This window comes from Cricetulus griseus, chromosome 3 (assembly GCF_003668045.3).
Source record: "Cricetulus griseus strain 17A/GY chromosome 3, alternate assembly CriGri-PICRH-1.0, whole genome shotgun sequence".
NCBI classification, from domain to species: domain Eukaryota; kingdom Metazoa; phylum Chordata; class Mammalia; order Rodentia; family Cricetidae; genus Cricetulus; species Cricetulus griseus.
Genome location: NC_048596.1, coordinates 79,568,923 through 79,589,115, shown reverse-complemented (window position 1 = coordinate 79,589,115; position 20,193 = coordinate 79,568,923). Strand labels below are relative to the sequence as shown.

The 20,193-nt window shown below is 42.9% G+C and overlaps 2 protein-coding genes across 3 annotated transcripts in view; both read left to right on the top strand.

Moving 5' to 3' along the window:
* Mettl9 (methyltransferase like 9) overlaps positions 1-926 on the top strand; it is a 37,292-nt gene extending 36,366 nt beyond the window's left edge. The window contains exon 5 of one of the 2 annotated variants that reach the window (XM_027410239.2): positions 218-926. In XM_027410239.2, the coding sequence (XP_027266040.1) occupies positions 218-420 (203 nt within the window). In that variant the 3' untranslated portion in view covers positions 421-926. Of the gene's footprint in view, positions 1-214 lie in introns of both variants that reach the window. The other variant, XM_027410238.2, reaches the window with a different exon arrangement.
* Positions 927-19,123: 18,197 nt separating this feature from the next.
* Otoa (otoancorin) overlaps positions 19,124-20,193 on the top strand; it is a 71,711-nt gene continuing 70,641 nt past the window's right edge. The window contains exons 1-4 of the mRNA XM_027410351.2: positions 19,124-19,214; positions 19,608-19,636; positions 19,732-19,762; positions 19,883-19,910. Coding sequence (XP_027266152.1) covers positions 19,124-19,214; positions 19,608-19,636; positions 19,732-19,762; positions 19,883-19,910 — 179 coding nt within the window. The remainder of the gene's footprint in view (positions 19,215-19,607; positions 19,637-19,731; positions 19,763-19,882; positions 19,911-20,193) is intronic.

Sequence of the window (20,193 nt, the reverse complement as noted above, 5' to 3'; positions counted from 1 at the left end):
TAGGTTCTGGATGCAGACAGCCTGGGAGCATCACTGTTGGCAAGTTCTGTCACTCCTTCCAGGCTGTGTCCACCTCCATTGAAGAGTGTGGGGAACTGTTCAGAAATGGCAAATTCAAGGCATTCAGTACCTGGAACACTAGCTTTCCCTTCCCTTCCCTCTTTCAGTGAATTATTTGTTCAAGGATTTAACTTTATGTTTTTATTTGTTTCAGTAGGTGGCAAGTGGGAGAAACCATCAGAAATTTTGGAAATCAAGGGACAGAACTGGGAAGAACAAGTGAATAGCCTGCCTGAAGTGTTCAGGAAAGCTGGCTTTGTCATCGAAGCTTTCACTAGACTGCCATACCTGTGTGAAGGAGACATGTACAATGACTACTACGTTCTGGATGACGCTGTCTTTGTTCTCAGACCAGTGTAGACATATGGAGGCCTAAGCCTTCAGAGTCCACCCTGGAATCTGCCCTCCAGAAGAGGGGCTGTGTGCAGTGATGTGAGGGGGACTGCCTCTGGGGGCTGCCATTCTCAGTATCGTGTAGGAATTTTAAAAGCCAAAATACTAATTCTTTCTTTGTAGTGTGTAAAGGAGTGTTTTTAAAAACAAAACGCCAACTCTTTGTGTATTTTTAATCAACTCTTTACTCAGAGTCAAGCTCCAATGCAGGTCACTCTCCAATTATGATGGAAGATATTTTTTATACTTAATTGCTGTAGGGACTCATTCCCAGACAAAGCAATAGTCATGATGTCATGGAACTGATAAATGGATTGTTTTTAATAAATGAAGACTGGCAATAAAGCTGTCCATTGAATTCCAAATATTGGTTATAAGGTAGAGCCACTGATAACTCTTTCATGTTTAGAAACTCCTTCTGTTACTATTCAAAAAATGTTTTTAATCATGCTAATAAACGTTTTTGGAGATGACTTTGGCACCATGTTATATTCTGTGTGGTTTTGGCCTCAGGAATGCCCATCAGGAGCCTGGTTTGAAGCATGCGGGCTGAGCTGAGGGGGGAAGGCCAGCTTTGGTTTGGGCATGTGGAGAATGTGCTGTGGAGAACCTCAGGCAGTTTTGACATCCATAGAATGACTGGCTTCAATCAGATACAGGAAGTACCACCCTCAGTCAGGGTTGGTGAAACATCTGCTTCTGGCTAGCCCTTCCCACAGCTGTTTTCATAGACTACCTTTTGTCCTTAGGATTGAAGCATTCCATCAAATTGACTGACACAGGATACAGCCTAAAGTGTCTTTATTGGACTTCTTCCTCTTCCTCATATGCCTCATTCCCAGATCTTGGCCTATCCCCAAGTCTTTAACTGAGTTTTGTATTTGCCAAGAATATGTATGTTTGCTGAAGACCATAGCAGACGAGTGCTAGAATGCAGGCGTGCCTCCAGGAAACCCAGAAACATGGTGATAGAGGAGACCTCATTAGCAAGATCAGTACCATTGTGGATATTCCAAAGAGCAGACTGCTTACAGCGGTCACAGCAATGTCTGAAGTGTGTGTAGTCACAATGTATTGCCCAGGTGTTCACTAACTAGTCACATTTACACAGAAATTGTGAAGTCACATTTAATGACAACACCTGGGTGAAAGGGCCATAGAGTGTAATTAGGAACAGCACCTCCACATCCCTACCTCAGCAGCCCTCCACTGCTACTGTGTAGTCATAAGAGGGGTCATGCAAATGGCTGATGCAGATCATTAGTGGTGTGTTCTAGTGATTTTATTTTTCAGGACACGAGGTACATGTGAAATGGAGGAGCAGAACAACCCTAACATACTTATTTTGCAGTGGGGACTTACTGCTTTAGCTGGCATCATTAGGGACTGCTGTTAAATCTTGCCAAACCAGGGAAGGGTGAAGTTGAGGTCTCTTGAAAAAGACCACAGAAAAGCAGAAAGAGCATTTATGCATTCTAAGGACAATTACAAAAAATCTGAGGTTCTCTGAAGACCAGTTTATTTGAAATGCTGGGTTTTTTTTTTGGCTTGGAAACCAGATGTGTTCTTATTTGCAATCTGGGCTGGGAAGTCTTCGCACTTTGTCACCGTTGGCCACTAGATGGCAGTGTTGCTTACTGACTGGCAATGGTTCACCTGCCATAGAATCTTGCTGTTCTCTGCAAGAATAATAATGCTGCCTTGTGTGCACCATTCCTGGCATAAGTGCTTCAGATCCAGTTAAGGTTGTGTCTGAGAAACCAAGAGCTCCATCTATGGTCAGGCAGGCTTGCCAGTTGACCCTAAAGGTGAGTGGAGAAAGGAAACACAACTGGCACCTGGGATTCCTGGTGCCCTGCACCTGCATTCAAAACCCCTGGAGTGTTGAGAGCACTGATTACAGAGAAGGGAGGGGAAGAGGACACAATGTCTGTAGTCATTTCCCCCTTGGATGAGGTCATTAAAACCTACACTGTATTTTCCACCATCCTGTTTGAACTGTCAGCTGGCTTTGTTTGTTTGTTTGTTTTGTGTAGCCACCTTGCAACAGGAAACAAGCTTGGCTGGGAAATGAGTGAAACTGAGTTGTTCCCAGTCATTTACATTGTATAGAAGTTAGGTGTTGACACCACAGAGCACAAACTAGGGCTTCTGATTGGCTTGAAGAAACCAGAATGCTCACAGACTCACAGTCCATGTATCAAAGATACAGTGGATTGAATAAATGTTGAACCAGCGTGAAGACTGGAACTTAGATCCCCAGGGAGTCATGAAGACCTTGGAGTCCTAGCATGTGGGAGTCAGCCATCGTTGGAGCAAGATGGCTCCCCCATGTAAGCTCCAGATTCAGTGAGAGACCCGGCCTCAGATTATAAAGTGGAGTACAATTGAAGCTACCAGCAATCAGCTTCGGACCTCAGGACATACAAGGTACTTCACACCCAAACACACAGGAACACACACAAAACACGATGGAAGAAGTTTATATTGTATCCACCTGAAGAAATACTTCTGATGTAAATGGGGGAAAAATCCACCCTGAAATTGCAGTCCTGTGATATGGAATTCTGAGGTCTCTTGTAACTAATAGGTAGTCACTACGGCTGTGAACAGTGCTTATAGAGACTCACAGATTGCAGCTATATCACATTTTGCTTTATCTGTCTACCTTCTAGGTTGGAGTTCTAAAAATTTAGTAGTGTCTTAATTTTGAATTATTTAAAAAAGTAAACTGACTTGGGACTAGTTCTAGGTTTCTAAAAATAAGAGTTCTTAGCTGATTTAGCTCTCATCTAGGGGGTCCTAATGCTCCTGTTTGATGGACCCATCCCATGTTCCAGGCTGTCAGGTTTTGCTACTTTTCCTAATGGTCTTTCCCTATCCTCAGTTCCCATTCAGGGTGCCCCACTCCAGTAGCTGGTTTTTTTGTTTGTTTTGTTTTGTTTTTTTCTTTTTCAAAGATTTATTTCTATGTGTGTAAGTAAGCGTTTTGCTTTCATGTGTACATGTGCTGGTGTGTGTGCCTGGTGCAAGGGGAGGTCAAAAGAGAGTTCCAGGTTTGTACTGGAGTTGTAGTCCATTGTGAGCCACCATGTGATTGCCAAGAACTGAACCCAGGTCCTCTGGAAGAGCTGCCAGCTGATTTTGTTTTTAATTATCAATGCTCACTGAAATAGAATGTCACCATTTTCTTTTTTCCACTTTTTATGTAGTCAAATACATGTAACATAGATTAACCAACCACTGACCATTTTCAATGATGTTTAGTAAACTCTAAAGGTGCAATCTTTCCCCTCATGTCTCTAGAACACTTCATTTTGCCAAACTGGAAACTTCCAATTAAACTGCATATCCAAGTTCCACCCTACTATATTCAAAGTAAAATAACACCCCCCCCCCCACACACACACAGGTGGGGGAGACAGATGGTTCTGTATCTGCAGGGAACCTAAAGTCATGAAAGTAGAATGCTTATCCATTTTTCTACTGACAGAGTGCTTCCAGATTTCAGATGTTGTGAACAATCCAGCTGTGTATATGAATGTATAAATAGTTCTTCAAGTCTTCAATTTTTGGGAGCAGATACAAAAAGTGGAACTGCTGTAACACATATTGTAACTTATTCTAGTTTCAGTTTTTTGTGGAACTATAATGATGAAATCATTTTATATTCCCACCAACAATGCCCAGAGTTCGAATTTCCCCACATGCTTGCCAACACTTATTTTAGCTAGTAGCTGCCCAATGCATATAAGGTGGTACAGTTTGGTTCTCATTCCCTAAGGATTAGTGCATCATAATTAGTTCAACTTGGGGCATTTGGCTTTATTTCCTGGTAAAGTGTTCTTTGTAAATATCTACTGGTACCACTGAACAACAGAATCCTTTTTCTCTATGAAATCTTAGACCTCTCTGGAGAATTGGGAGAATGTTATTACATAACTAGAATTTAAGACTCCCTTTGGGTTTGAAAGTCAGTATGACCTATTCAGATGAATTGATGCCTTCAGTATAAAGTCACTTTTAAATTGCTTCTAATACCTGTAAGATGGTGACATACCATTGGATATCTGCACTTCAGTTCTAGAACAGAAATAATAGATAGGATGCCTACATGCTGTTGTCATGTTCCCTGTTAGGACCTGACACAATATTTATTTATTTTTTGAGATGGGGGGGGGGTCATGCTGTGTTTCCAGGCTGGTCTCAAACTCAAGGGTTTGTTTGGAGTGCTCCTTGAGTGGAGGGAACTGTAGCTTTGTGTCACTGCCTTGGCTGGAGTATTGTGTTTAAAAGCCTGTGACCCCCCAGCCCTCTCCCAGTGGTGGGTTGAAGTGTCCAGGACTATGTGGCCAATCTCCTTAAGCTCACAGTGTCAGTTTCTCAGCACTTGTGTTTGGCACTCCTATGGCTGTTACTGGTCACAAAGCCCTGCTGAGCTTTTGCATTCCAAAAATCATCTTAACCAGGGAGAAGAAATATGCAAAAAGAAGACAATGAAAAGGATCCTCACCTGTTTGGTTTGTAGCTGAGTATACCACTGGCCCACGTTTTGGTAGGTATCTTTGCAGGGCTCTCCAGTGCATGTGAGTGTGTGTCCGGTCACGTGTCCCTCCATGCTGTGACAAATGCTTTTATTGCTCTAGAAGAAATCGTGCACAGTTCACAGGTTTCTAGTTAGAAGCTGACAACAGATGCAAGATGTTTCCTATCATTCAGGGCTTGAGAACAAACTGAACCAAAGCCTAGGGGACAGAAGGATGGTTTTGAGGATGCTGGAGAAAGAATATAAAAATCCATTGATCGGCATTAGAACACCTCAGTGGGTCTTTTCTGAAGAGAATGTTTAATTTTGTTGTGACAAAATAATGCAAAAATTAGGATGATTGAGATGTTTCATTAAATGGGAGAATTGCAAGAGAGCCCCCCGGGTCCATAATTTTATTTTCACTGGGTAAGATGAAAAACAGGTATGTGCATAATCTTACTGATTCAAACCCATTATTTTAATGTATTTGTATCTCATTTTAATAAAAGCACATATATTAGTTCTTGGCTTTTGGAGATGAAAGTTTTTTTTGTACATGTTTTTATTATATGATCTTTCTTAAAAGACAGTTCTTCCATGTGGGGATGGGACACAGAGCTAGCACATGCTAGGCTCATTCTCACTGAGCTGCACCTGCAGCCCAAGACTATTCTCATGGGAGTATACTCACGCGGGCGATGGATGGCCATGTAGCCACTAGCTTGATGCTGAACACCTAAGATGGATCTCTCCCTGCTATTACTGTGTACATCTAATGGCTTTTTTTTTTTTTGGAAAGCCCCAAACTTTTTATTTTAAATGCATGGTGATAAAGTAAGGAGCCGTTCTCACCCATCTTCAAGAGCTACAGACACAACAGCCTCGTTCCATCCATTCTGCCACTCCTGGATCCCATCTCCTTCATGCACACCTAAGCCCACTTTTTATAGTTTGTAAATGTGTTTATAAGAATGAGGCTTTTTGTTTGTTTATGAGACAGGGTTCAGTATGCAGCCCTGGCAGGCCCAGACCTTGTTTTGTAGGCTAGGCTGGCCTCGAACTCAGAGAGTTCTGTGCCCACCACAGCTGGCTAAGATGGGACTCTTAAAGAGACCAACACAGCAATTGCATCTTTAAACAGCCCAATACCAAGTATCTAGCAGCCACGTGACTCCAACTGTAATTTTGCTGTTTTGGCTATTGAGACCTTGTCTCACCTTGTAGCCCATGTTGGCCTCAAATTTACAGCCATCCTGCTCAGCTTCCCAAGTGCTGCAGTAACAGGTGTGCGCCACTCCTCAAAGCTTGACTTCTGAATTTTGAATGGAGTCTTTGAACCTGGATCCAAATAAATCCCCTGTATTGTCATTGGCTGCTGTCTTCAGAGAGGCCAACCGCCCATGCCTGGGAGATCTCAGGCAATAGGTCCTTGGCAGGGAAGGGGGTGGAGGAGCTTCACGCTACCAGTGCAGTCCTGAGAGGTGTGGCTGTGGACTCAGAGCCTTGGAGGCTGCAGCTTAGCAGGTGAGGACCCACGGACCAAGCGTTGGGGACAGCAGCAAACAGAGGTAGGCAGAGTGTGGGTACCTTATGGGCTCCTAGGTATACTTAGGATGGCGGAAGGATGTTTGTATGTGTGAGATGACACTTTATAGAAGGCATCAGAACCTGATTAACAGTCACATCAGCAACAGAGAGACACTGTTTTTTTTTTAATTTTATTCTTTTATTAGTTCAAATTAGGAACAAGCTTGTTTCACATGTCAATCCCTTCTCCCTCTCCCTCTCCCTCCCTTCCCCCCCAACATCCCACCTGCCCCTAGCCATCCCCCCTCCACTCCCCAGGCAGGGTAAGGCCCTCAAAAGGGGCTCCCCAAAGGAGAGACACTGTTTTAAGGACACCTGCAGCAACAATAGTGTCAGCCACACATAACAACAGCTGCTGTTTGAGTCTTGAGAGCCAGGCTGGGCTGGGGGCTTTGGGAATGTTAAAGGTGAGGAGGTGATATTTGCTGTTTGCCTGGCTCTTGTGAGGAAATGTAAAAAGATGGGCCCAGAATACACTAGGTACATCCTTAGTTTATTTGGCCCTGGGAAATGAATGCAATCTCCACACACATGCTTGGTGAGCAAACTTTCCCATTGAGCTACCCAGCCTGCCACGATACATTTATGAATTCCTAAACACATGTTTACATGCCACCCCTATATATAAAGATGCAAAAGGCCAGAGAGGTTAAGGAATTTTTCTCAATAACACACAGCTAGAAACTGGTGGTCCAAGTTAAAGCTGTGATTCTATCCTGGGTTGCTGCTGGGTCCCCAGGTTTGGAATTTGGGACTGCTGAGCATGTGTGACATTTGCAATCCCTTATTCCAGACCTGGCTGTGCCACCTAGTAGCTGCAAGGCCTTGATCTGCTCACTTGGCGCCTGTGGAATGCCATTCTCATTTGTGAAGTAGGAACAATGGAAGCATTTGCCTCAAAGTTTCTGCAAGAATTTAGTGTGGTATGCATGCACAGGCTGGCCTCATTCAGTGTTTCAGAGGACCATGAATCTTTGGGGTCCTGCAGCTGTGTTTTAGAGCACACATTGCCATTTGCTTGCTGTGTGAGCTTTTCCAGTGTATGAACTCATCTGTGAAACACAGCAGGGCAAACTTGGGGCTGGTAAAGTATGCAGGGAGGGACCCAGTATGGAGGATACCTGCTGAGGAGACCACCCAGGAAGTCCTGTCTCTTCTCTTCTTCATTGCATCTTGGAAGCCAGACTCTTAATCATGATCAATGCAGACATGGCTGAGAGTTTATGTTCTGGGTAGAGGGGAATATTATCAGTCCCCTTTTGTTGTTTTGGTTTTTTGAAACAGGGTTTCTCTGGCTGTCCTGGAACTCATTTTGTAGACCAGGCTAGCCTTGAACTCACAGAGATCTACCCACTTCTGTCTCTCAAGTGCTAGGATTAAAGGTGTGCACCACCACCTGGCTGTGGATAGGTACTTAAGCCTCTGTACCTCTCCCTACAAACTCGCCTTCTTCCCCCCAACTTTTGTTGTCCTAAACTAGGGGTCCCAAAATGATGCACTGAAGTAAAATTCGAGTTCACTTAACTTGGGTGGGTTTTCTTTTGCCTTAGCCATGAAATGCCTTTTCTTGTTTTGCTTTTGTTTTTGAGAAAGGGCTTCACCAGGTAGCCTAGGGTATCCTGGAATTCTATACATACACCAGGCTGGCCTTGAACTGGCAGTGATCCTCCTTACTCTAACACCTTCCAGCGTACTAGGATTGGATTACAGGCACATGCCATCACAGTCAACTATGAAAAAATAGCTTTTCATTTATTTGTGTGTGTGTGGTGTGTGTGTGTGTGTGTGTGTGTGTGTGTGTGTGTGTGTGTGTGTGCGTGTGCGCGTGCGCGTGCGCGTGCGCATGCGCGCTCTTCCAGTTAGTGTCCACGGGCCCATATGTGGTGCTCATGCCCCAGACTTTAAATGGAGCTGCCTTACAACAGTGGTAAACTGTTGGTAGATGTCTGGTCCATAGGCTGAACAGTTGGTTTCTGGCTCATTTGTGACATGTAGGCTTTGAGATGTTAAGTTGGGAGCCCCTCTGTTACAGTCTGCAGGACAGCTGACCACTCCCTCGAGCAATCTATCCTGAGGAGCTCTAAGGTCCTTTTGACCAGCCTTCTATAAGAGAGTACCCCAAATGGCTTTTAATTAAAACCAAATCCCCAATTGTCTGTGGGCTGGGGTTTCACTGGACTGAAGACATTCAGTCCCCAGAAAGAGCAGTGTTTATTTCATTATTGTAAACCTCTCACAGAGGTAATAGGATCAGTATAGCCAGGCACAAGAAGCCTCATTGTCTGGGAAATCGGAGGACTGTAAATGAGGCTGATGGCCCAGGGCATGTGACCAAGGAGAAAAGGGAAGGAGGCAAAGGTTCCCAACCACCCAGACCCAGGAAGTTGTTGTTAGAGCCACACATAGCAGCTCCCAGGAGCAGCTGTTGGGCAGAATGCCCTAGAATGCTGTGGGCTCTGGTTTGTTCAGATCCTGTTAGAATGCAGGGTTTTGGTGCCTGGGGGTTTTGAAAGTGTCATGGTCTGTGTTTACTCTGGAAAGTTAAATGAGTACATTTGGTTTTTTGATGTTTACTGAGGAGGTTACCAGAGGAACAAAACCACCAATCCATTGATGTAATCAGTTAGGCAATGCTGATGAGAGTTGGACTACGAAATGCTGGGGTGCCTGTAATTTCTAGAAACCCATCATGGGGTTTTCTTTACCACCAGAAGTTCATTCTAATACCGAAAGAGATGCTGTTGTTACCTCGTTACTGGAAAACCGAGAGAAGTTCCCTTTCAAGGCTCTTAGTCTCATAAATAAAACAATTTATAAATGGATTTAGAAGGAAGGTAAAAAAACAATTATATTTCAGTTTAAGAGAAAAACATATAGAAAAGGGGAGCCACCAAAAGGAGAGATGGAGAAAATTGTGCTTTTAAGTTGCAAATAGTTTATCACGAAGGGACAGCTCTCCTGAGGATGGAAGTGGGCTAGTGAGTGGAGGAAAGAGCTCAAAATACTCAGGGCCATGCTGTGGTCTCTAGTATCTCCCTTCTCCATGGTGCCTGGCTTTCTTTCACACATGCTATGTTCATCAGATGAGGCCAGGATGAGGAAGTCTTCCTCTGCAAACTGGCTTCTTTTATGTTAGTCTTCTCTAGTTTTTTTCAGTCCTCACTCACCTGTCACATTATCTCCTCTTTGGGGTGTGGCCTGCCTGGGAGTCAGCAGGATCAGAGTGCAATTTCCTGTCTTCATCCTGCTTGCCCTCTGAGCATCTTGTTTGTGCTTCCTCTTGGCCACCTTTCTTACCTGAGGTCTCCTCAGCCCTGTGGCCACGCCTCTCAGTTCTCTTTCTTGCTTCCTCCACATCTGTCCAACAACCCTTTTACTTAAAAACAAAACAAAACAAACAAACACAAAACGAAAAACCCAAACAAAACAGCTCCTACTATTGTGTTTAAAAGAAGTTGAGATGGAGAAAATTTCAGGCGTTCACCTGAAGAAATGAGAGCATGCGTTATACAATGGCAGAAATGGTGCCTGGTTTTTCCATCACTGGGGATCACGGTTTGTAAAACACATTGTGCATGCTTACATAACCCAGACACTACAGGTCAGTTCTGCTGTGTGGCCACTCACAATCAGATCTGGCAAACATGTGTTGTATGAGGTTCCTGTTGCAGACACAATGTCTCACAGTAAATACTTTTAACATTCCACTTAAGTATTGATTTTGCATGTGTAAGAATGGGTGCAAAAATGTAAATTTTGTATGTTGAATGTTTATATTGTCAGAAATATTATCCTTATTCTGTTTTTTAAACATTCAAACAAGCATTTGTGTGTCATCATCAATATTCTCAGACACCCGAGTCAATCAGTTTGTGAAGAGAAAAGGTCCCCCATGACAGGTGAACGAACATCTGCAGTGAAATAACTGCTCACCCTTCTGCTAGAAAGCAGAAGAGAAAAAGCACAGACTCCTCTGACCCAAGGACCTTCCACAAAATGTCACCTCTCAAAGGTTCTCCATCACCTCTCAAGAATGCCATCCTGGGGACCAAGCCTTTAACACAAACTTCCGGGGGACATTGATCATTTTTTTTTAACTGCTGAGTAATACTCCATTGTGTCAATGTACCATATATTCTTTATCCATTCTTCAGTTAAGGGGCATCAAGGTTGTTTCCAGGTTCTGGCTACTACAAATAAAGCTGTTGTGAACATAGTTGAGCAAGCGTCCTTGTGGTATGATTGAGCATCCTTTGGGCACATGCCCAAGAGTGGTATAGGTATAGCTGGATCTTGTAGTAGGTTGACTCCTAGTTTTCTGAGAAACCGCTATAATGATTTCCAAAGTGGCTGTACAAGTTTGCACTCCCACCAGGAACAAAAGAATGTTTTCCTTACTCTACATCCTCTCCAGCATGAGCTGGTCAATTGTGTTTTTGAACTTAGCCACTTTGACAGGCATAAGGTGGAATCTCAGAGTCATTTTGATTTGCATTTTCCTGATGGCTGAGGATGGTGTACATTTCTTAAATGTTTCTTAGATATTTGAGATTCTTCTATTGAAAATTCTATTTACATCTTTACCCCATTCTTAAACTGGATTATTTGATTATTTTTTGATGTCTAATTTCTTGAGTTCTTTATATATTTTGGAAATCAACCCTCTGTCAGATGTGGGGTTTTGAAGCTCTTTTTTTCATTCTGTAGGCTGCTGTTTTATCCTATTGACAGTGTCCTTTGCCTTACAGAAACTTTTCAGCCCTAGTAGAATTTTTGGGGTCTCTGTGCAAATTGAGTCCATTGATGCTGTGGAATAATCCTTCTGTACACTATGAAAATGTGTTGCTCTCATTGTTAATAAAAAGTTGTTTGTCCAGTAGCTAGGCAGGATGTTTAGGGCAGAGAGAATGCTGGGAAGGAGAAAGGTGGAGTCTGAGGAAGTCAAAAGAAGCAACATGGGAAGTTCATAGATGAGGTAAATTAGCCTCAGGGCAGCACATAGATGAATAGAAATGGGTTAATTTAAGTTGTAAAAGTTAGCTAAAAACAAGTTTAGCATACTGGCTGAGCTTTTATAATTAATATTAAGTCTCTGTGTCATTATTTGGGAACAGCTGCTGGGACATGGAGAAACTCCACCTACACATTAATATTGAGGAATATTAATGACCAATGATTGTTAATACTTGTTATTTTGCTGTTGTTGGTGGTGATAGTGTGTGTGTTTGTATTTCCCTTCTGAGGTTTTGTTGGTGTGAGATTATCTATTGCCTGTGTTTTCATGGCTGTAGTTAAATTCTTGGGTTGGAGTTTTCCTTCTAGTACCTTCTGCAGGGCTAGATTTGTGGATAGATAGTTTAAATTTGACTTTGTAATGAAATAAATTGTTTTCTCCATTTATGGTGATTGAAAGTTTTGCTGGGTATAGTAGTCTAGGCTGGCATCTGTGGTCTCTTAGAGTCTGCAAGACATCAGTCCAGACCCTTCTGGATTTTAGGGTCTTTGTTGAGAAGTCAGGTGTAATTCTAATAGGTCTGCCTTTATATGTTATTTGACCCCTTATCCCTTGCCGATTTTAATATTCTTTCTTTGTTCTGTATATTTGGCATTTTGATTATTATGTGGCATAATTTTCTGACATTTCTTTTCCAATCTATTTGGTGTCTGTAAACTTCTTGTACATTTATAGGCATGTCCTTCTTTGAGTTGAGAAAAATTTCTTCTAAGATTTTTGTTAAGTATGTTTCCTGGGTTTTTCAGCTGAGATTCTTCTCCTTCTTCAATTCCTATTATTCTTAGGTTTGGTCTTTTCTTCATGTCCCAGATTTCCTGGATGTTTTGTGTTAAGAATTTTTTAGATTTAACAATTTCTTTGACAGATAAATCTGTTTCTCTTATTGTATTTTCAATGACTGAGATTCTCTCTTCCATCTCTTGTATTCTGTTGGTGATGCTTGTATCTGTAGTTCCTGTTTGATTACCAGATTTTCCATGTCCAAGATTACCTCTGTTTGTGGTTTTTTTTATTGCTTCTGTTTCCATTTTCAGATCTTGAACTGTTTTCTTCACCTGTTTGTTTTTTCTTGGCTTTCTTTTAGGGTTTTATTGATTTCATCCATTTTTTGTTTGTCTTTTCCTCAATTCCTTTAAGGGATTTTTTCCCATTTCTTCTTTAAAAGCCTCTAACATCTTCATAAAGTTATTTTAAGGTTATTTTCCCATGCTCCAGATGCCTTGGGTTGTTCAGGCCCTGCTGTCATTGGTTAGCTTTGTTCTAGTGGTGCCATATTTCCATTTCTGTTTTTATTGTGTTCTTACACTGGCATTTAGGCATCTGGATTTGTTATGACTATAGAGTCTAGGTGTTGGTTCCTGTGTTGTCTCTGTTAGATGGGTGTTTTGTTCCTTAGTTTCTCCTTCCTCTCTGGTCTTCTGGCCTAAGTGGCCAAGGGTTCTGGTGACTAGAAAGTTTTCAGGTCCAGTAGGGTGTCTCCACTGGGGTTTTGGGAGCCTGAGTCCCTAGATCCAGATTGGCTTCTGGTAAAGCTGAAGTCTTCTTCCAAAGTTGTAGGCCAGGATATGGATCCCAGGGGAGGGGATGTAGTCTGGGGTTACTGGGCAGGCTTTAAGAAGTGTTAGTGGGTGGTGGGCAGCATCTTACTTGGGATACCTAGATCCTACCTGGCTTCTGAGAAAGCCAAAGTCTTTTCCAAAGTTATGACCTGGGCTATGGAACCCAGGGGAGGGGGTCCCTAATTATTTTCTTAATGTTATATTTGAATCAGAAGTCAAATTAAGCACATACAAGTGATGGCTGGGTCTAAGTCAACCCCTTCCACTTTGATTTGCTGAAGGAGTTAGGTTGTTTGTTCTGACAGTTGTCCAATCTTGATTTTGCTCTTTTTTTTTTTTTTCTTTTGGTTTTTCGAGACAGGGTTTCTCTGTGTAGCTTTGGAGCCTATCCTGGCACTTGCTCTGGAGACCAGACTGGCCTTGAACTCACAGAGATCCACCTGACTCTGCCTCCCAAGTGCTGGGATTAAAGGCGTGTGCCACCACGCCTGGCAATTTTGCTCTTGGTACCTGGGCAACCTGACATCTTGATGACGACAGAGTCTCACCTTCCTCTGGCCTCACTATGGGTCATTCCTTAAAAATCTCCTTTCTTTCCATGCTTGTTTCTCTGTGATCTCAACTAGTTCTTGAGTTTAAAAATATGCTGGTTCCCATGTATGGATAGCCTTGGTCTGAGCTGCTCCCTTGAACTAAGACTCAAATCCTGCTTTTCCCACTGGCATCCATACCACATATCCAATAGGCCTTAAAATCAGAATGTCCAAATGGGGCTTCAGCGACTCTTCCACATGTTGGTGCTTGGGTGCTTTCCCCAAGCTCCTGCTCTTTTACCTGCTTGAACCCAAACCCTTGTTACCATCTGTGGCTTCTCTTTTTTTATCCTGTGTTGTCTTCACCTTTGAATTCCTCTGGAACCAGGCAAGTAGCCTCATCCTCACTGCCTGGGACTGAGGCCTCCGCACATCTCTCATCAAGGCTGGTCTCCCGGATACAGTCACTGTCCCATCCAAGGAGTTCCACATATCCAGGGTCCAGTTAAAATAAAAGCCAAAGCCGGGCGTTGGTGGCACACGCCTTTAATCCCAGCACTCAGGAGGCAGAGGCAGCTGGATCTCTGTGAGTTCGAGACCAGCCTGGTCTACAAGAGCTAGTTCCAGGGCAGCCTCCAAAGTCACAGAGAAACCCTGTCTCGAAAAAACAAACAAACAAACAAACAAAACAAAAACAACAACAACAACAACAACAACAACAAAGCCAAAGAAAGATGTTCATGTGCTAACACCCCTGCATCCCCCCTCAGTGGCTCCACTCTGCTTCAAAGCCAAGTGTAAGTCCTTATCGAAGAGGCCAGCTTCTCCCAACTTCATCACCTTTCTTTTTTATCCTTGTGTGGTTTTATGGGAGAACATGTAAACAAATCATGCTCCTTTTTTCTTTCTGAAATGTTCTTTCCCTAGATATCCCTGTAATTCATTCCTTCCTGTCCTCAGACCTTCCCTGCACATTGGACCATGGCTTCCACTCCTCCACTGCTTCTTTTTCCTTGGTAGCATCCATCACTTCCTGACACAAGCAGAGTTACGAGATTGCCTATTTATTTTCTTCCTAACTCCCCAACACATCAGCAGGGACATGACTCTGCAAACTGCTGCATCCTTAGAGTGTAGATAATGCCTGGCCTGCAGTGATGCTCAATAAACATTTGATAAGTGAATGCATGAAATAATTACACAAACATAAATATGTACCTTAGCCGTGCCTGATGCTCTAAAAGAGAAGTATTGGTGTTCTCTGTTTGTCTTGTCTTGGAGAATTCATGGAGGGCTGCATGGAAGACTTGGGATTTGTAATGATTTGGGTTAGCCAGGCCAAAAGGGAGGAGAAATCTTCTCAGAGGACCTTGACCTGGGAAATATGACATCTTGGAGAGATAGAAAGAAGCCCTGAGCAGGAGCCTCGGGGAGTGAGGCACAAAGAAGTAGGTGGTACAACCACTAAAGGCTTTTATCCAAGGGGGTAAAAAAGAGTAAGTGACAATGGCAGGCATAGACTGAAACTTTGAAAACTGCAATCTGACCTCTTGGCTTATTAAAAATTCACACTCAGAACTTGTTCTGAGCAAAGCTCCATTCAAAGTACCTAATTTACTTCTCAAAAGACAGTATAAGGTGGGTACTGTGCTGGTTAGTTTTCTCAACCCAACACAAACTAGAGTCACCTGGGAAGAGGGAACCTCAACTGAGGAATTGCCTCCTTTAGCTTGGTCTGTAGGCATGTCCATGGGACATTTTATTGGCTAATGATATAGGAGGGCCCAGCTCACTGTGGGTGGTGCTGTCCGTGGGCTGGTGGTCCTGGGTTGTATAAGAAAGCAGGTTGCCTCTGCATCAGCTCCTGCCTCTAGGTTCCCACCTTGGCTTCCCTGGATGATGGATTGTAAGCTGGGAGCCAAATAAACTCCTTCCTCTCCAAGTTGGTTTTGATCAGTATTTGCAACAGGATGCAAATCTTGGGCAGCGCCACTATCTACCCCCATTTTAAATTGAAATACAGAGAAACTTGAAGTACAGGTAAGTGAAGCAAGTTGCCTGACATCACACAGCTAGTGAGTGGGCAGAGGTGGGACAGAAATTAGACTGTGTGACTCTCTAGCCCATGGAGTCCTTTTCTCTTTTGATTGCAACTTTTGGGAGGTATGACTTATATGCAGTTAATATCCACCCATTTAAAACACACATTCCAGTGAGATTTAGTAAGTGTGACTTCTATGTGATACCCACTGCAATCAAGATATAGAAATTCTTGTCATTGGGATTGGAGCGATGACTTAGCAGGAAAGAGAACAAACTGTTCTTCCAGAGGACGCCACTTGATTCCCAGCTCCCATCTGTTTGTAACTCTAGTTCCAGGAGAATCTGATGCCCTCTCCTGGCCTCTGCAGGTACTGCATACTCATAAATGCAGGCAAGCACTCGTATACACTAAACATAAGGAAATAAATAAATAAATAAATAAATAAATAAATAAATAAATAAATTTTACCCTCCTCCTTAACATTCTACTGTGCTCTTTTCCGGTAAGGCTTCCCACCATGCCCTCGCAGTGTCCCAGGTGACTCCCGACTTTGTCACAGTAGATGATTTTTAACTGTCTTGGAGTTTCACAATGGAACTGTACAATATATCCTATTTTTGTGAATGGTGCATGCCCATGAAAGTGTGCATGTTAATGGTGAATGGCACATGTGTGTAGTGGCCAGAAGGTGACAGCAGGTACCTTCCTCAGTCACTCTTCTTACTTTTTGACACAGGCTCTCCCACTTTCTCTGAACTTGGAACTTGACAGTTCAGCAAAGATTTGTTGACCAGCAAGCCTCTCCCTCCCCAGTTCTGGGGTTACAGGCATGCACCATCTGCCTTTTACTTGGGTGTTAGGGATCTGAACTCAGGTCCTCATGCTTGTGTGGCAAACACTTACCTGTGGAGCCACCTTTTCTAGCCCCACTCCCAGATTCTTTCACTCATCCTTGTTGCATGTGTTAATCATTTGTTCTTTTTCCTCATTTGTGTAATTAGGATGATTTTACATTTTGAAATACGGACTGATAAGAAGTTAAAACTGTGGAATGAAGTCTCATGTTCTTCACACAGTCTCCTCCCTCCTTACCTCTTGTGTAACTATAGCACAGTATTGATCCATGCAGTGGCCCCAGGCTCCTGTGGCCATTCCCGAGGCAGCTCTTCTGGAGAACTGTCCCAGTGCTGGGTTTACACAGAATGTTTTCTGCTCTAACTGTGGGAACTCCCTTGCTCTTGGATGAGTCTTAAGGACAGTTCCGCCTTCTGTGGTTTCATTCCTCTCGTCTCAGGTGGCCTCTTTAATAGGCAATGAATCCATCCTTGGATCTCCAGAACTTTCTCTGTGTAACTTACTCCTCTCCAAGTGCTCTTCCCTGGAATCAAGATGCCTTGATTTTCCTGAACTCTCATTCTGCCTCCTCAGCTTGCACTGTGGGCTGGAGACTCAGGGTGGTAACAGGACTTCGGGCTGGGCTCAGCTTGTCTGCATTCTTTCTCTGAGACCTCAGTCTTATGATTCCTGCAGTCAATATCTTGAAGCCCCATTGTCACAGACTTTGGTTGGTCTTTTTTTGGTTACCAGTCCCCAAATCATGACACGGAGACCTATCACTAGTTATGAATGCTCCGCCTTAGCTTAGACTTGTTTCTAGCTAGCTTTTTAAACTTAAATTAATCCATTTCTATTAATCTATGTGCCGTTCCAAGGCTTGTTTACCTCATCTATGTACTGTCCACCCCATTTTCCTGCTTTCTCTGTGTCTGTTTGTCTGGGCCCTGGCTAGCTGACCCTCTGTGTCTCCCTTTCTTTTGCTCTTATTCTCTCTTGAGCCTAGGTTCTTTTTCCTACTTAATCCTCTCTGCCTGCCTGCTCTGCCTATCCCTCTACTGCCTAGATATTGGCTGCTCAGCATTTTATTAGGCCAATCAGTTGCCTTAGGCAGGCAAGGTAAAACAAATGCAACACATCTTTACATAGCTGAACAAATGCAGCATAAACAAATGTAACACATTTAAACAAATATTAAACAACTATTTATTATTCTTGGTTAAAAATATTCTATTCCACAAAAGTCTTCTAATCGTAAGGTGATGGGTTTAATTATCTTATTGCTGAGTAGTGATCCACTGGTTCAATTGAATAGATATGCGGTCTTAAACCTTGTACCCGTCGAACACTAGGGTTATTCCCAGATTTGGCTATTACAAGTAAGGTTGAACCAATCTTTGTATCTACATGTTTCCATTTCTCTTGGAAGATACCTGTGATTTAGGTGCCATTTCCCCTTTCCTTTCCTTTCCTTTCCTTTCCTTTCCTTTCCTTCCCTTCCCTTTCCTTCCCTTCCCTTCCCTTCCCTTCCCTTCCCTTCCCTTTCCTTCCTTCCTTCCTTCCTTCCTTCCTTCCTTCCTTTCTTTCTTTCTTTCTTTCTTTCTTTCTTTCTTTCTTGCTTCCTTTTTCTCTCTCTTCTTTTTTATTTCCTTTCTTTCTTTTTTTTTTTTTAGGCACAGGATCCTATGTAACCCAGGCTGCCCTTGAACTCACTAAGTACCTGAAGATAACCTTGCACTTCTGATTTTCTAGCCTCTCTTTCCCGAGTGCTGGGATTATAGGTGTGTACCTCCAATGCCAAGTTTATGGTGCTTGGGATTGAACATGCAGCTTTGTGTTTATTAGGCAAGCTCTCCACCAACTAAGCTACATCCACAGCTCCTGAAATTCCTGATCGTAGAGTACCAAGTGTGTAATTTTATAAAGTTCTGGTAAACAGTTTTCCAGTCACAACACGACCAACATTTGATGTTGTCAGTCTTCCACTCTTAGTCATTTTAGTGACTGTGTGGGGTCTCCTTGAGGGTTTTTTTCACATGTTTTGTTTTATCCTGGGGATACTAGGAAGGAAGGTGACATGCATAGATTTAAATTTTGAAAACAGCCATCTGTCCTGTCTGCTTATTAAAAACCCCACAAATGGGATGTGTTTTGAGCAGAGCCCTGTATAAAGTGACTCACATGCTGTGATATCTTCTGTGTGCCTGTTGGACATTCTCATATCTATTTCAAAGGAGTTCAACTCTGTTTTCCCGTTGGCCTGTCTTCTTACTGGATTGTAAGATTTCTTGCATTCAGATCCAGAGCTCATGTGAAAGATATGGAACGAGCATTTTGAAGCACTCCTCTCTTCTGGGTGCAGTGGAACAGGGTAAGGGTAGAAATGATCTGTTGACGTCACTGGGAGAGTGATGAATGTGTCTTAGACATACACTGGAACCATTACATTATATAAAATATTTTTAAGGAATTGGGGTCTGTGTGTTCTTTTTGCTCTTGAATATTCTTAAATATATTTAAAAAATAAAAAGAAACCCGAATCATTTCTGTGCTTGACTTAACTGCAGGAGAATGTCTCGGGGACCTAGAATGTTCTCCCTTCTCCTGGTCCTCTTTCTGAGCCACAGAGGTGCATGTCAGAGAGACCCAAGCTCCAGGCAGGGTAAGTCCTGAGGAGAAAAACACATTTTAGGGGATGTAGCTGGATATGTCAGTTCAGGTCATGATGAATTTGTGTGTGTGTGTGCGTGCGCGCGCATATGTGTGTCTGTGGGTATGTGAAGGGCTTTTAGGGTTATTATACAAGGTTTGTTTTCTTTTTTATTAGTGTGTATTATTTGTACAAAGTCATAGGTTAGACAAACTGACACTCCCAGTGGCAGTGTGTAAAGGCTGTCAGTGGGGGCTGGGAATCGAGGTTTTCTCACAATGAGCATAGTTATTATAATGATTACAACTCATGGGAAGCTATATGGCTTTTGCTGGGCTCCTGTGGTAGCCTTTATGAAGGTCATACAGTTCAGTTCTAGTCACATATCCGGTGGCTTTCTTACAGATTTACACCCATTGTTGCAGAAAATGGCGGTGAGTATTCCATTTTTTTTATTTTAATCAAAATCCCCTCTACTGGAGCTGCCAAATTTGAATGTTATACTTGATTTTATCTCTTTGCCTTTTAGGAAGAAATAATAGAGGGAAGCTATCTGAATGGTAATGTCCCCAGTCTGTCCCATGTGTACCTTCTGAGACCTTCAAACAGAATATAGATGTGGTTGGTGTCTGTGGAATGATTCCGCTTAAAGCTGTCTCTTCATTTTGTCCCCACTGTAGCATTACTGGATCTCATACAGTTTGAAAGGTAATCTGCCTCCGAGGGATTGGCAGGGCTGGGATTTTGTCCTAATAACTCTCATATGGAGTTTCTTACTTGAGAAAGGTAGTATATGCTAATTGCAAAGAGCATCAACCAACGTACAGTGTTTTACACACTTGCTCCCCAAACACTATTCCTCCATTGCTGCAGCTTAAGACCAAGATGCCTGAAGTCCTTATAAGGAGGCAACATTATTCCCAGTGCTCACTGAAGAGAAACACAGCCCCTCAGGCTGGGGCCCACTGCTATCCCTTTGGACAGAATAATG